The sequence below is a fragment of the Carcharhinus amblyrhynchos genome, chromosome 21, assembly GCF_965287045.1.
Source record: "Carcharhinus amblyrhynchos chromosome 21, sCarAmb.v2.hapA, whole genome shotgun sequence".
NCBI lineage: Eukaryota > Metazoa > Chordata > Chondrichthyes > Carcharhiniformes > Carcharhinidae > Carcharhinus > Carcharhinus amblyrhynchos.
The window spans coordinates 35,744,834-35,759,208 of NC_137344.1; the positions used below are offsets into that span (position 1 = coordinate 35,744,834).

The 14,375-nt window shown below is 39.9% G+C and overlaps 1 protein-coding gene across 1 annotated transcript in view; it reads right to left on the reverse strand.

The window, feature by feature from the left end:
- Positions 1–2,317: 2,317 nt before the first annotated feature.
- cox10 (cytochrome c oxidase assembly factor heme A:farnesyltransferase COX10) overlaps positions 2,318–14,375 on the reverse strand; it is a 132,844-nt gene continuing 120,786 nt past the window's right edge. The window contains exons 6-7 of the mRNA XM_080209028.1: positions 10,313–10,545; positions 2,318–5,211 (exon numbers count right to left, since the gene is read on the reverse strand). Coding sequence (XP_080065154.1) covers positions 4,787–5,211; positions 10,313–10,545 — 658 coding nt within the window. The 3' untranslated portion in view covers positions 2,318–4,786. The remainder of the gene's footprint in view (positions 5,212–10,312; positions 10,546–14,375) is intronic.

Sequence of the window (14,375 nt, forward strand, 5' to 3'; positions counted from 1 at the left end):
CCTGTGTGAAAAAAGACACCTTAACATTTGATTTTTATTCTTGGTCATGTAATAGATACAGCAACTTTATTTATATATCCACATTAGAACAGCTAGCAATGACAAAAGAAGAATTCTGGAAGGACTAATTTGAAGGGTTTATTTTATGAATAAAACACTGACTTTTAAAACAAAAATTAGTAATTTAAGTATTGATGAAGAGAGAGGCAAGTAGTTGAAGCTTTCCATCTTACACTCACTGATAGTTAAATTTGATATTCTTGCCTTTGTCCTGATGAGTGCAAGACAAAAAGCTTTGGTAACATGTTTTTTTTTCCAAGTTCTGTACTACCAAACGATTGTTAATGCAAAGTACCGAGTACGAACTATATATACTAATTATGATAATAGATGTTGAAAGATCCAGGAATGGGATTACATTAGTTTCATTTCAGAATTAAGATTGCCACAGCTGTAACGAGTAAACTACCTCATTTTATATTACTTCTGTGATCTTTCAAGTCAGTTCCCAAAAATTTGTGTACGCCAATGACATATACAAAGCCAATAAAGAGCTCAACATCCAAATGAATGGCTCCAAGTTAAAGCACCAGCCAACTCCAAAATACCCCAGAGTGAGCGGAATAGAACACTGACATTCAGGGAACATCTAAAAATAACTGAAACCAAGGTCAAGTCCAGAAACTTGACTGCCAAACTAGCCAACTCAATGTGGGCTGCTGCCACCACTTGCTCTTTCATAATCAGTAGTAGCATATTGCTCTTTGGTCAAGGTCACCTCACACAAACACACCCACAGAGCTGTTACCCTGCTGAATGCTACCATATGTATCAGTATTGTAACATTACACTCAACATCAGTTCCTTGGCTCCCTGTCCTCACACACATCACTTCTCCACATATCTGCTGATTTGCAACAACCCACAGAATAACGAGTAAGTTTGCAATGCTCCCCACATGCCATTTCATGCTGACCTTCAGCCCACCCAAGGCAGGACTTCCATCAAGAAGGGACGATCTGAAAAAACTCACCCACACAGGGCTTCAATGCTAATTCCACCTGGATAAATGAATGGGAATCATTGAACAGGACAAATAAGTACCTGGTCTCAAACCAACCCAACAGCTGCCTGGTTTCAACCTGCCAAGGAATAATCAACAAATTCAAGATTGTCCATGACCGTTGCTTGGCCAACTTCCACTAACAGGGCATTGGGTGACATGGTGGAACAATGGTTAGCACTTCTGCCTCACAGTGCCAGGGATCCAGGTTTGATTCCTGACTTGGGTCACTGTCTGTATAGAGTTTGCACGTTCTTTATGTGTCTGTGTGGGCTTCCTCGGGTGCTCCGGTTTCCTCCCATACTCCAAAAGACGTGCTGGTTAGGTGCATTGGTTACGCTAAATTCTCCCTCAGTGTACACAAACAGGCACTGGAATGTGGCGACTGAGGGATTTTCACAGTAACTTCATTGCAGTGTTAATGTAAACCTACTTGTAGCACTAGGAAATAAACTTCAATTTTAAAACTTTAGCCCAGCCCTCTATGTAACTGTGGGAGAACAAACTGTGCACCACATCACTGAAGAGTGCCCAATCCACAAACTCAGCAGAGGCCTATCTGCTCTCAGCACAGCAGGACAGGAATAAACTGCTTGGCTCAGGGATTTGGCATTCGCTAATTAAATAAATTCAGTTGTGAAGATGTTTGCAAAAAGTGTGCGTTGCATGTCTTTTTGACCTCTCTTTTAAAGCCACTTCCTAAATAGATAAACAATGAGAGTACAGCTTTTCTCTGTAGCACTTTGGAATTTATTTATGGAAGTGTGGTATATGAGGGCAACAAAGGTATTCGTCTCCCCGCAGTGAGTGAAGGGATTAGGTATTTATTTTTCTGGAACAAATCTAAAAACACTTACTTCAGTGCTGCTGGAGAGCTCTTACAAACCACTTTCCAGGGAAGTTCACCTGCCCTCGGCAACAGCGTAACCTCTAACTCAGTATGAGACCTGCTAGTAATTATGCATAAAAATGCTTTTTTTTAAATGTTTAATCAACATATTTTGACACAGATATGACTTCAGATAGTCTAATTTCTGATCAGCAACAATGCAATTTAATCAACAACAATGCAATTTAATCAACAAATCTTTATCCTTCCATTAAAACAAAACTCTCCAAATAACGTACATAATTCCAACAATGGTTTGGATTACATATTCACATTGAAATTTATGTGCCATAATGAAACTTTTGACACTGTTAATTCCCCTTGCCTTACTTTGCAATAAAAAAGCAGAATGTGACTGCAGACCATTTTGCTGTTTTACTCATTTATTACGGATATTTAAAAAAAAATCATGACAATATAAATCAAATATTTCACTTGTTTAATACATTTATGCTCTGATTCCAGTCTTTCAATTACAGTCAATTATTGCAGGTTGAAGTGGCAGTGAACAATAATTGGAGGATTACTTTGTATTCTGACCACACTTCACTTTCTAACTTTGTTTATATTCTTTCATGGGATTTGGGCCTTGCTGGCAAGGCCAGTAAATACAGTCCCTTTCTATACAATGGTGTACCCCACTGGGCCTTTTCAGGAGGCAGTTAAGAGTCAACTACATTGCTGCAGGTCTGGAGTCACTTATAGGCCAGATCAGATAAGGACAGCACATTTCCCTTCCTAAATGACATTAATGAACCAGATGGGCTTTTTGCGACAATTTGGTAGTTTCATTGTCCCCATTACTGACACTAGCTTTTTTAAAAAGAAAATCCAGATTTATTTAGTTAGCTGAATTTAAATTCTCCAGCGCTCCAGGTGGGAAATGAATTCAGACTCCAGATCATTAGCCCAGATCTCTGGACTACGAGTCTAGTAACAAAACCACAATGAAATTTACCCTCTTAATACAACTACTGGTACATAATTATTAGATATTGTTCATTCAAAATTATTAGTAAAGTGTGATGATGAATGTGTACACTTTTTAATATGTATCCACTTGAAATATGAAATTAGACTATTTATGTGTGATGACAGTCCAAATTGTGCAGAAACAATCTTTGAGGGGATGGAATGGTTGTGGCCGTTCTGTCCTTTGTGGTAGCAATTTGAGATGAAGGATTAAAAGTATCACACACATTGTACTGATTTAGTTGCAATTACTGTGTTGGCACAGTAAATAAATTTGGTGAAAGCAGGAGTCATGATTTAGATACTATTCTTTTTATATAGTTCCACAATGTAACTTTCAACATGAGAGTGGGATGTTTCTGGACTATCAGTTTCAAAGGACATGTTCAGCAACATCAACTGATGACTGACTGTAGTTTAAGTTTGACTTCATATATGGGAAGAATAAAGTTCAAGTACAGGGATATGAAATAATAATTCTAAATCAATACTGAAAAATTAACTTTATTGTGCCATTTAATTGTTAGAGCACTCCTGAACAAAGGCGTCATTGTTAACTGTGAATGTTTTATTAGTCTCAAACATCCCTTCTATGCAGCTGGAAATCCCAAAGGTTCTCCAACAGATGAATGTTCTGGAGTGACTTCATAGTAAGTTCAATTCATAACTTCAAGTGTCATAATTTGAGGGCAATTTCTTTTTGGAAGAACGCATCTGAATGACGTATTTTACAATTAGTTTTAAGAACATACAACATTTGTGGTGCAAATCACAGGCCATTGATTTTCCAAGAGATTTTGGATTTCAAAATTCTCCTTCATGATGTAAAGAATTACTGGCATTTTAATTTGTTATTGGTGTGTTTACGGAATGTGATTAAGGGATAGAATCTGAGAACATGTCAAGGGGCATATTTTAGGGAGATTAGAAGACATGTTATAACTAAGTTAAATTTATAATTTAGGTTTATTTATTAGTGTCACAAGCAGGCTTACATTAACACTGCAATGAAGTTACTGTGAAAATCCCGCAGTCGCCACACTCCGGTGCTTGTTTGGGTACACCGAGGGACAATTTACTGTCAGAGTTTGGCCAATCCATCGAACCGGCATGTCTTTCGGACTGTGGGAGGAAACCAGAGCATCCAGAGAAAACCCACACAGACACGGGGAGAACATGCAGACTCCGCACATACAGTGACCCAAGCTCGGGAATCAAACCCAGGTCCCTGATGCTGTGATGCAGCAATGCTAACCATTGTGCCACCGGGCTGCCCATAACTTTACAGACACAACATGGAGTTGAAAATATACATCTATTTTAGAGTTGAATTATGAGGGCAGATTGCATAAACGTAGCCTGTATTCTCTGCAGTTTAGAAAATTGAGCTTGATCTGATCAAGGTATTTAAAATGTCATAAAGATTCCATAGGGTATATACAGATAAACTATTTACCCTAATAAGTGTAGAACCTGGTGGCAAAGAATCAGAGCTCGGTCAGGTAGGAAAAATTCAAGAAGTAGTTCTCCACACAAAGAATAGTGGACATTTGGAATTGTCTTCCCCAAAGCCTGAGAGATTTAGTTAAGGGAATCAATGAATATGGAGTCACAGCAGGTAATTGCAGATAAGGTACAGCTCAGCAATTATGTACTGAATGGCTGAGCAGGTTTGAGGGCATGAATGGCCAACTGGTGTTCCTAAGTAAATTAAAAAAGACCATTTTTATGTCACATTACAGAATCAAAAAAGATTGTACAAATTACCAGAACAAATCAGTGCATCACTGAATGAGGCCATAGCAACATGATACAGAAATGGTCTTTACCGCCTTCTGGAGATTTCTCAATAAAAATGAACGTTATGCTTGCATTTCTGTTTTAACGCTGTGATGAGCTGCTCCCTCATTTCCAAATAGAGATTTCTTGCAGGTCAGCATGAGGAGCAATAGCATAGGGAGATGCCAGAGGCTGCAAAAGAAAAGTTTCCGAGCACTGCTGCGATCTGAATCCCTGTAAAATCGATAGCCGAGGTAGCTGATGTACAAGTTGATTGGGAGTGAAATGAGTGGGAAAGTCCACGTGGTTACATCAAATACAGGACACAATGTTGACAGTCCAATGAGGGCAATGCAGTGGCGGAAGGCCACACGTTTGCACAGCGATGGATGTGTGACTGACATCATGCGGTAGCCACCTCTTGAGTAGTCTTCTCGAAGGTTCCAGCTTAAAGCATTGAAATGTGGGAATTGCCAGGAATACAGGATACCACCCAATAACAAGGCACCTAAACAGGGGGACAGGGAGGCAAGTATAAGTTTTCAAATAATGACAAACATGTTATTTTTCTAAAACAATTAAATTCCAAGAAATTTATCTCCTGAACACACATTTAGAAATATTACATTAAAAAGCTGATATTAAGCTTTTATACTCAATTCCTTGCACAATAACTCCTTATTGCCTCAAGCCCTTGTAAAGTGACAGGGAAATCAACTTAGCCCATTCTTTCACACATTCCAGTATTCACATACACATTGGCTTTGGCACTGACTAACACACCATATTATCTATATGAAAATCAGAAAAAAATAAACTACATTAATTACAGTGCTCAAAAGGTGTGACTAGGTCATGAACTGTTAAACTTTTAGATCCACAATTTTGTTTATGGCAAAACAGTCTAAGGCATTAAACTCGTCACCCCCCTTTCTATTTTGTCACTCACTGGAATCTGTAAGACTATTCGATAAGATAAATTAATGCTGCTATGTTGAACTATTCCTAAATATAAATGTTTCTATGACCACTAGATGAGCATATCACATTTTGTTAACTATTTTATCATTGCTGGTAAGGATAAAAATGTAAAAATGTAGGAACAAGTGAAGAAAGTGGTTGTGTCTGAAGGAAGTTGACAAAGTCCCTTACTATATCACTACCCTCATTATGTCTTCAAAACATGGGAGAACCTGACCAGTCAGTATTACAAGAAAGAATTGCACATTGTTAATCAAGAAAATTTGTTTTGTCTGCCTGACTTGAATACATGTCTTCAAGATAAGGGTGCAGAATTCATTGTCTCAGTTGGACTACCTCAGTAATCCATTTACAAAACTCTCAGCAGATAAGAGATCAATTACATATTAGATCCTCATTGCATACGATTAAATCTACTTCAAATGTCACAAATATCAAGGAATGATCCAGAATGATAGCAAAATACGTAATGTATCAATTTGCCTTAAAATCCATTCTGAGAAAACAGTTAGATATAGACGTAAATGGGTGAAATAAAAAAGGAACCTGTAATGACCTCAATCAGGCCATTGAGATTAGCTTAGGACCCAACTGATGGGCCAGAGAGCCTTTGCTTTGTACTTAACCACGGGTGTCAGTTCCTCTGACACCCCTGGAGATAGCCTGCTAACTGATAGCACTCTGTGTACCACTGCTAGAGTTGTAAGTAAAGGGATTTTGCTGAAAGGATTTCTGCCTCCACAGACTTATTACAGAACCTCGGACAGTTTTATGGCACAACTTTACAACTATTTCAGTTACATAAGAGTATAGAGGTTTGCACTCAGTGCTGCACTCATCAAGCCAACAATCTAATTTGCCCCCTTAGGAGAAAGCACAAAGCTGAGGTGAAGTGATACTGCCTAGCGAGGGAGTGAAATCCAAATGCAGATTCAGCCTATCCCTGTGCAATGATACAACTACTGCCAAAGATAGGGACTGGTGGGCTACATGATAGAGGCAGGGACTAGATAAAAAGTAAAACATGTCAATTATAAAGGGTAATATAACACGAGCACAAACTGAAGATTTAATGGCTAACTTTAGGAAAATGTCAACGTTCTGTCGTAAGTTTGTGTCACTTAAGATATAACCTCAGAAACGTCAAAGTGAGGACTTTAAGAGGCAGAACTAACATTATCCTCTCTTTAGTCACAATTTTGATTTTGACTTTATGATGATTTGCACAGACCCGTATATATTTTTATAGTGTTCATTGATCCAGCGTAGATAGTTTAATACTACCTCTGTAAAGTTCTTGGAAAGAAACTAATGCCACGCGTTGGAATAAAGTACAAAATTGTTTCTGTTGTGACATCTGTCAGTAGTGAAGGAACCTAAAGTGTTAACAAGGTGAAGTGACCAGCTTTAGAATTCTTTTAAGTCCGTTCTGAAACACCACAATTTTAATTTTGCTCTGGCACCATTTTCAATTCAAACATTTCAGACAGTGGTCACCTCAGAATTTCATGGAATAATGGAATTCTAACACCTTAAGTATCACTTTGTAAGAAATAGCAATGATAGAATATTTGATAACCAATTATAGAATACTACACAAAGGAAGAATTTGATAACTCAGTTATTTCATCATAATTTTCCAAAGAATATGTTCTGTTAGTACTCACGGACTATCCTCTTTACAGCTCAGCACGGAAGTAACAGGATAGACAAGAGTCATTAGTCCTGTTTACATTAGCAGATGGAATGACTATCTGGTCAGTGGGGTTGACAGAGCCTGGAGCTGCCCTGTTTACATTACAGTCTCAGACCAGCGCAGCTCTGATGACAGATTATGAGTTGCATATGCTAGTTTCACTACAAAGGCTACAATTTGTCAGATATTTCCAACAGTATTCAGCTGGCTTCGCAGTGGCAAGGTAGCTCAGAGGCCATCACAGTGAGGCAGCAGTTTATATAACTCTTATTCTGATGTCAAACTATTACAAAGCACGAGGAAGGAAAAGGCTTGTAGTTCCAAAGTGATGGTATTAGACTTATAGCATCGATTGGAAGTGGAATATGACCAAAATCAGTCGAAATTCAACCTTGATGTCAAACAATTTAAATCTGCTGAGTTAGTAACAGTTTGATATTACTTTAATCGCTTTTATTGTATTTATAGCTGGAGGTCAGAATAATGTTCTTACACTCTATTTGCTCGGTTCTTGCAGTTTTAGTGGAAACAAAATTTATCATTAAAAAGTGTTTATAAACATTGTTAAGGAAGCTTGCCTTGCCAAGAGCCAGTACAGTAACTGTGACCAGCTCTGCTCCAAGTGTTCCACATCACTTAGAGTGTTCCTGGGATTATAGCAGAAGGAAGATACAAATTTCCCCCAAGATCGAATCCACGTTGTATTCACTCTGCAACAAATATTAGAGCTTGAATGCGACTACTGACCATTAAGGTCCCTCATCAACGTATTTCAGGCAAAGCAGTGAGTGTTTCCATGATTGAAAACTGCTGCATTAATATCAATTCACATCTGCAGTAAAACATGCTCACTTGAATTCTGTTGATCTCAGGCCACCAAAGCAGAAACACTGTCTGCTGCCTTTCTGCCGAGTCACCACCCACTATGAGAAAATCTCTTTATCTGATTAACAATTAATGATAAGAACCATCATGTGTCCATTGGGACCACCTTAGATCAGTTGCTGGGTGGTTTGTGCATTTGTTATAAGCCCTTAATTTGTGCCTCACCCAAATGGCTAGATCTGGTGTAACAATGATGTGACACTTAGTAACAAGTGGGTCAAGTGCAACCTATGATTTGAATTTGTGCCAGGAGAACATTCATCCATCTGAATAGTCACAAACATGGTTGTTTCTGAACCTCAACTCAGGAAATAGGTTCAGAAACAACTAAAGGATGACAATTAACTGAACAATTACGTTGATCTTCACAGGAACAGTGGTCCAATGGCACCTGGCATAAACAACTGAATACGAACTAATTGGTTTAATCTTAAAACAGTTGGCCTTTAAATATACAGAAAAAAATCCTAGGTGTTCAGAAGCTACAACTGTACTAACACATTCGGGGAATGTGGTTCTGTGCTAGGAGTACAGGAATCTCAATTGAGATATTCAGTCTCAAAAATGGCAAAATTAATACAAACTAGATAACTATTTGCTGCTACGCTAATTTTACTGAAATAAATGCATGTCTGCATGATTCTTAACAGAACTCAAGATAGTCCAGTTTAGGCGAACTGGCATGCTAAATTGCCCCTTAGTGTCCAAAGATCTGTAGGGTAGGTGGATTAATGGGGTAAATACTGGGTTTGCGAAGATAGGGCCTGGGTGAGGTGCTCTGTCAGAGTTGGTGTAGGCTTATCGGGCCAAATGGCCTCTTTTTGTAGGGATTCTATGATTATGGATGAGGAAGATTGTTTTATAGAATTCATACTTAGGTGTGGGCATCGTTGGAAAGAATTATTGCTCATATATCGCTGTCCTTGCAAAAGTGATGATGAGTTGTCTTCGTCAACTGCTGCAATCCATGTAGTGAAGATACATCCAAAACATTGTTTGGGGGGAGCTCCAGGATTTTAGCCCATTGATAGTGAAGGAACAGATATTTATTTCCAAATCAGGATGGTGGGTGACTTTGAGGAGAAGTTCCAGGTGGTGGTGTTGCCATGTCTCTGCTGTCCTTCTCCTTCGAGATGGTAGTGGTTGAGAGTTTGGATGGTGCTGTCTAAACTTTACTTTAGATGTTCACAAAAGACAAACTGGAGTTTTAATCACAACAGACCACACATTCAGGAGCAGTGTTCGATCTCTCAGATTTAATTTTGCGTAAAAGGGTTTATCATCATAGCTTTGCGACCTAAGGATACTTGGTGATTTTCTTCAGTGTATCTTATAAGTGGCACATACTGCTGCAGCCATGACACAATGGTGGAAGGAGTGACTGTTTGTGGATGGAGTGCCAATCAAGCGGGCTGCTATGTCTTGGATGGTGTCAAGCTTGAGTGATGTTGGAGCTGCACTATCCAGGTAAGTGGAGAGTATTCTATCACATTCCTGATTTGTGCCTTGAAAATGGTGGACAGGAGTCAAAAAGTTAGTTACTTGCTGCAGGATCCCCAGCCTCTGAACTGCTCTTGTAGCCATAGTATTTATAATGCTAGTCCAATTCAGTGTCTGGTCAATGGCAACCCCCAAGAAATTGACAGTAGTTGTTCAGCTATCCTTAGTTAATCCATTCCAGTTGCCCCATAAACCCCCTCCATTGTAGCTTTTACTTGGTTTGTAAGTGATTTGAGATTCTCCTCTTCATTCATGTTCAATCCACACGTTGATCACTCTTTGTGAAGAGCTTCTGATATAGGTCTAGTTCTGTTCCTAAATTATTCAACAATTATCCTGGGTTGGGATAGATCTACTTGAGTTCGTGAACAGTTGTGTTCAACTGCCATAGAAAGAATTCCTTCCTAAACTGCTCTTCCCGTTCACCCTGAAACAATTATTCACATTTACAACTAATCAGTTAAGTTCCTCCGAAATGAAATTCAATATATGTTCAGTGCACATCCTTACTTTCTTCCACATGGTACTTTTTGTAGGTCAGACTTACCTATGCCGAGGGTGCCAGTAGCTGCTGTCCAGCCCATGACTGGGGGAATGGCTCCAACCACGGACCCTACCCAGGTGTTAAGTATACTCAATCGTTTCATTGGGGTGTAGCAGCATGTGTAGAGGAAAATGTTAAAGGCTCCCAAAGCTCCAGTCAATGGGTTTACTCCAAGAGTCAGCAGAGCTATACCAGGCACACTGCAGGCAACGGCAAAGGACACTGCATGGAGTGGGCTGGGGGTTTAAAATAAAACATAGATAAGCAAATTGCACAAGTTATGCTCTTTACACAATTTCAATTACAAAGAAAAAAAAAATCAGTCAATGGTGTTCTCAGTATCATTGCTTCAGACTTTAACATTGCAGTTAAATGTCCACACACCAAATAGAACTGTTAGCTGCTCTTTCCTACCATCACTTTCTCTATTGCCCACAATAATGTGGTCAAGTCACTGGATCACTTTGTGTCAGTTGCTTTTGACTTGTCTTCAATTACGAATGCCCAAAGTTGCCATTATTTTGAGATTATGTTGGGGCAACTTTTTTTTTTGCACATTGATAGATGGATAGGGGGGGAATTTGACCAATGAATATAATCAGTATTAGTTCTTAGGAGTCATTTATAGCAATGAAGGGGACCATTTGGCCCATTGAGTCTATGCTGGGTATTTTGCAAATTTCCTCCTGTGAAGACAATCAAAGGTAATTTGCCAGTTTTCTTTTTAAGCTTCTAAATTAGTTAGTAATTAAGTTATTAGCACGTCTGCAGCAGCCATTGTTACAAGTAAATTATTTCATGATTTGCTTGGACATAAAAAAATTACAATGAGGGGGGCTGACTGGATATTAACTCAAAAGTGATTAAGTGAATTATAGATGCCACTCAAATGAAGGTATCTCTCATGCATCACGTTTGTCTATGTATACCACTTGTAGGGTTTCAGAAAAATCTAATCAATGTATACTTATAATTCTTAGTTGCATTGACTTGAGTTCAAGTGTTTTTAACTTCTGCTGTTGTTTTCCGTTGAAGCTTTCCATAGAGACATAGAAACATAGAAAATAGGAGTAGGCTATTTGGGCCTTTGAGTCTACTCCACCATTCAATATGATGGCTGATCATCAAATTCAATATCCTGATTCTGCCTTCTCTCCATATCCCTTGATCCCTTTAGCTCCGAGTTGTATCTAATTTCTTCTTGAAATCACAAAATTACAAGCAAAGTTTTGATACCCTCAGAAAACAGTGTTTCACTGAATGCCTTGAATTTACTAAGCGAGTAGTGAACCACACAGACAGCCTCAGGATTAATTCTATCAACGCTGAGTTAGCTGATTTCAGCTGTCTAGGTTTACACTTTCCATTGCCAGCCAGTGACCCCAGGTGAAGGTGGGTACATTTGGATGTTGGCAGAGGACAGGATCCACCTCAGATACAAGCCTCTGCAGTAAAACCCTTGCTCTCAGTCAACGCTGAGCCACGTGCTTGGATGGAGCAAAGGTTCACCAAATTGATACTTGGGATTTGGGGTCTTGTCCGATGACGCAAGGGTTAGCGAATTGGGCTTACATTCTCTGGAGTTGAGAGGAATGAGAGGCAATCACATTGAAACCTACATAACCTGAAGGGGGCTTGAGAGCTTAGACGCTGAGCGATTACTTCCTTTGGTCGGGGAATCTAAAACATGGAGGCACCGTAAGAGATTGATCATTTAGGGCTGAAGTGAGGAGAAATTATTTCATCAAATGATTATGAACATAAGAACATAAGAAATAGGAGCAGGAGTAGGCCATCCAGCCCTTCGAGCCTGCCCCGCCATTCAATAAGATCATGGCTGATCTGTCGCTGCTCAGTTCCACTTTCCCGCCCTCTCCCCATAACCCTTAATCCCCTCTCCTATCAAAAACCCATCAACCCGTGTCTTAAAAATATTTAGCGAGGCAGCCTCCACCACTTAAACGGGCAGAGAATTCCAGAGATTCACCACCCTTTGAGTGAAGAAGTTCCTCCTCAACTCTGTTCTAAACCGCCCCCCTTTTATCTTGAGGCTGTGCCCCCTAGTCCTATTGTCTTTTTTGAGTGGGAAGAGTCTTTCCACCTCTATCCTATCCATCCCATTCATCATCTTATACGTCTCAATGAGATCTCCTCTCATTCTTCTAAACTCTAACGAGTACAAGCCCAGTTTATTCAGCCTCTCCTCATAGCTCAACCCCCTCAACTCCGGTATCAGCCTAGTAAACCTCCTCTGCACTCCCTCCAAGGCCAAAATATCTTTGCGCAGGTGCGGCACCCAAAAATGCACACAGTACTCCAGTTGCGGCCTCACCAATGCCCTATACAGCTGCAGCAAGACCTCCCTACTTTTATATTCAATCCCCTTCGCTATGAAGGCCAGCATCCCATTCGCCTTCCTGACCACCTGCTGCACCTGCAAGCTGGGTTTTTGCGACTCATGCACAAGGACCCCGAGGTCCCTCTGCATTTCTTTCAGAACCCTCGGATGCATTCCATCCGGTCCTGGGGACTTGTCCACAATCAGCCCCTCCAGTCTGTCGAGCACCGCCTTTCTAGTAACAGTAATGTCATTAAGACCCTCCAGTCCTACCACCTTTCTATCGCTAACACCCGGCAAATTATTCACGTCCTCCTCCGTGAAGACAGAAACAAAAAAATTATTCAATACCTTAGCCATATCCCCATCCCCTACCACTAGGTCCCCTTTCTCATCCTCTAAAGGACCAACATTCACCCTAGCCAGCCTCTTCCTTTTTATATATTTATAAAAACTCTTGCTATCCTTTTTTATATTAAGCGCTAGCCCAGCTTCATAGTTTCTCCTACCCTTCCTTATCAACTTCTTTGTCAATCTTTGTTGACATTTAAACTTCTCCCAATCCTCTTCTCGCCCACTACTCTTAGCTACTCTAAATTCCTCCGCTTTTAGTTTAACACTTTCCTTCACCTCCTTTGTTATCCACGGCTTATTACCTCTCCTCCTACTATCCTTTTTGACCATCGGAATAAATTTCCGTTGAGCACCAAGAAAGATCTCCTTAAAGATCCTCCACTGCTCCTTAACAGACCCTCCCTCCAACGCGCTCTCCCAGTCCACATTCGCCAATTCTTCTCTCATCCTACCGTATTTCCCTCTATTCAAACAAACCTTTGGAATTTTCTAGCCCAGAGGGTTGTGGATGCTCCATCGTTAAATATATACAAGGCTCGGATGGATAGATTTTTCGGCTCTTGGGGACGTAAGGGATATGGGTGGTAAAAAGGAGCTGAAGCCTAGGATCAGCCAAGATTGTATTGAATGGAGGGGTAATCTTCATGGACCGTGTGATCTACTCCTGCTCTTGTTTCTTATGTTATGTTAAGCTCAAATGTTATTAGCTTCTAGCAGGGGAACAAAAACACTTAAAAGCACAAGGGACATAAAGCCACTAATATTATAGACTCTGGGATTTAACAAAAGACAATGTTGATCAGTGTCTTTAATAGCAGTCTCACTGTAGTAAGCAAATTGCTCCCAACTCACTACAGGTTTGGAAGCTGATTTATGCCAGTATCTTGAAACCTGGCCCAATTTTCTTTGGAATCAGTGGCATGCATCTCCTGAAGGTTTCAATGTCCTAATATTTGTGTGCTAATGACATTTGGAGAGCATGGACCGTAACATTAAAAGAAAAAATAGATTTGCATTTCTAAAGCGCCTTTCATAACTTCCGTGTGTCTCCAAGTGTTTGGCAACCGATGAAGTACTTTTGACGTTGGAATGCAGGACACATGACACCCAACTTGCATGGAGTTTGGTCCCATAAACAGCAATGTGGTACTGACCAGATGAGCCATTTTGCAATGTTGATTAGGGGATAAATATAGAACAGGACAACTTCCCTGTCCTACTCCAAATTTACACTATAGGAACTTCAAGTCCACTTTGGTGAGCAGACTGGGCTTTAACTCAACACTTCACCTGAAAGATGGCACCTTCAACACTGTATCATTCCCTCAATAATGCACTGGAGTAGGACTTAAAACCTGGAACCTTCTGACTCAG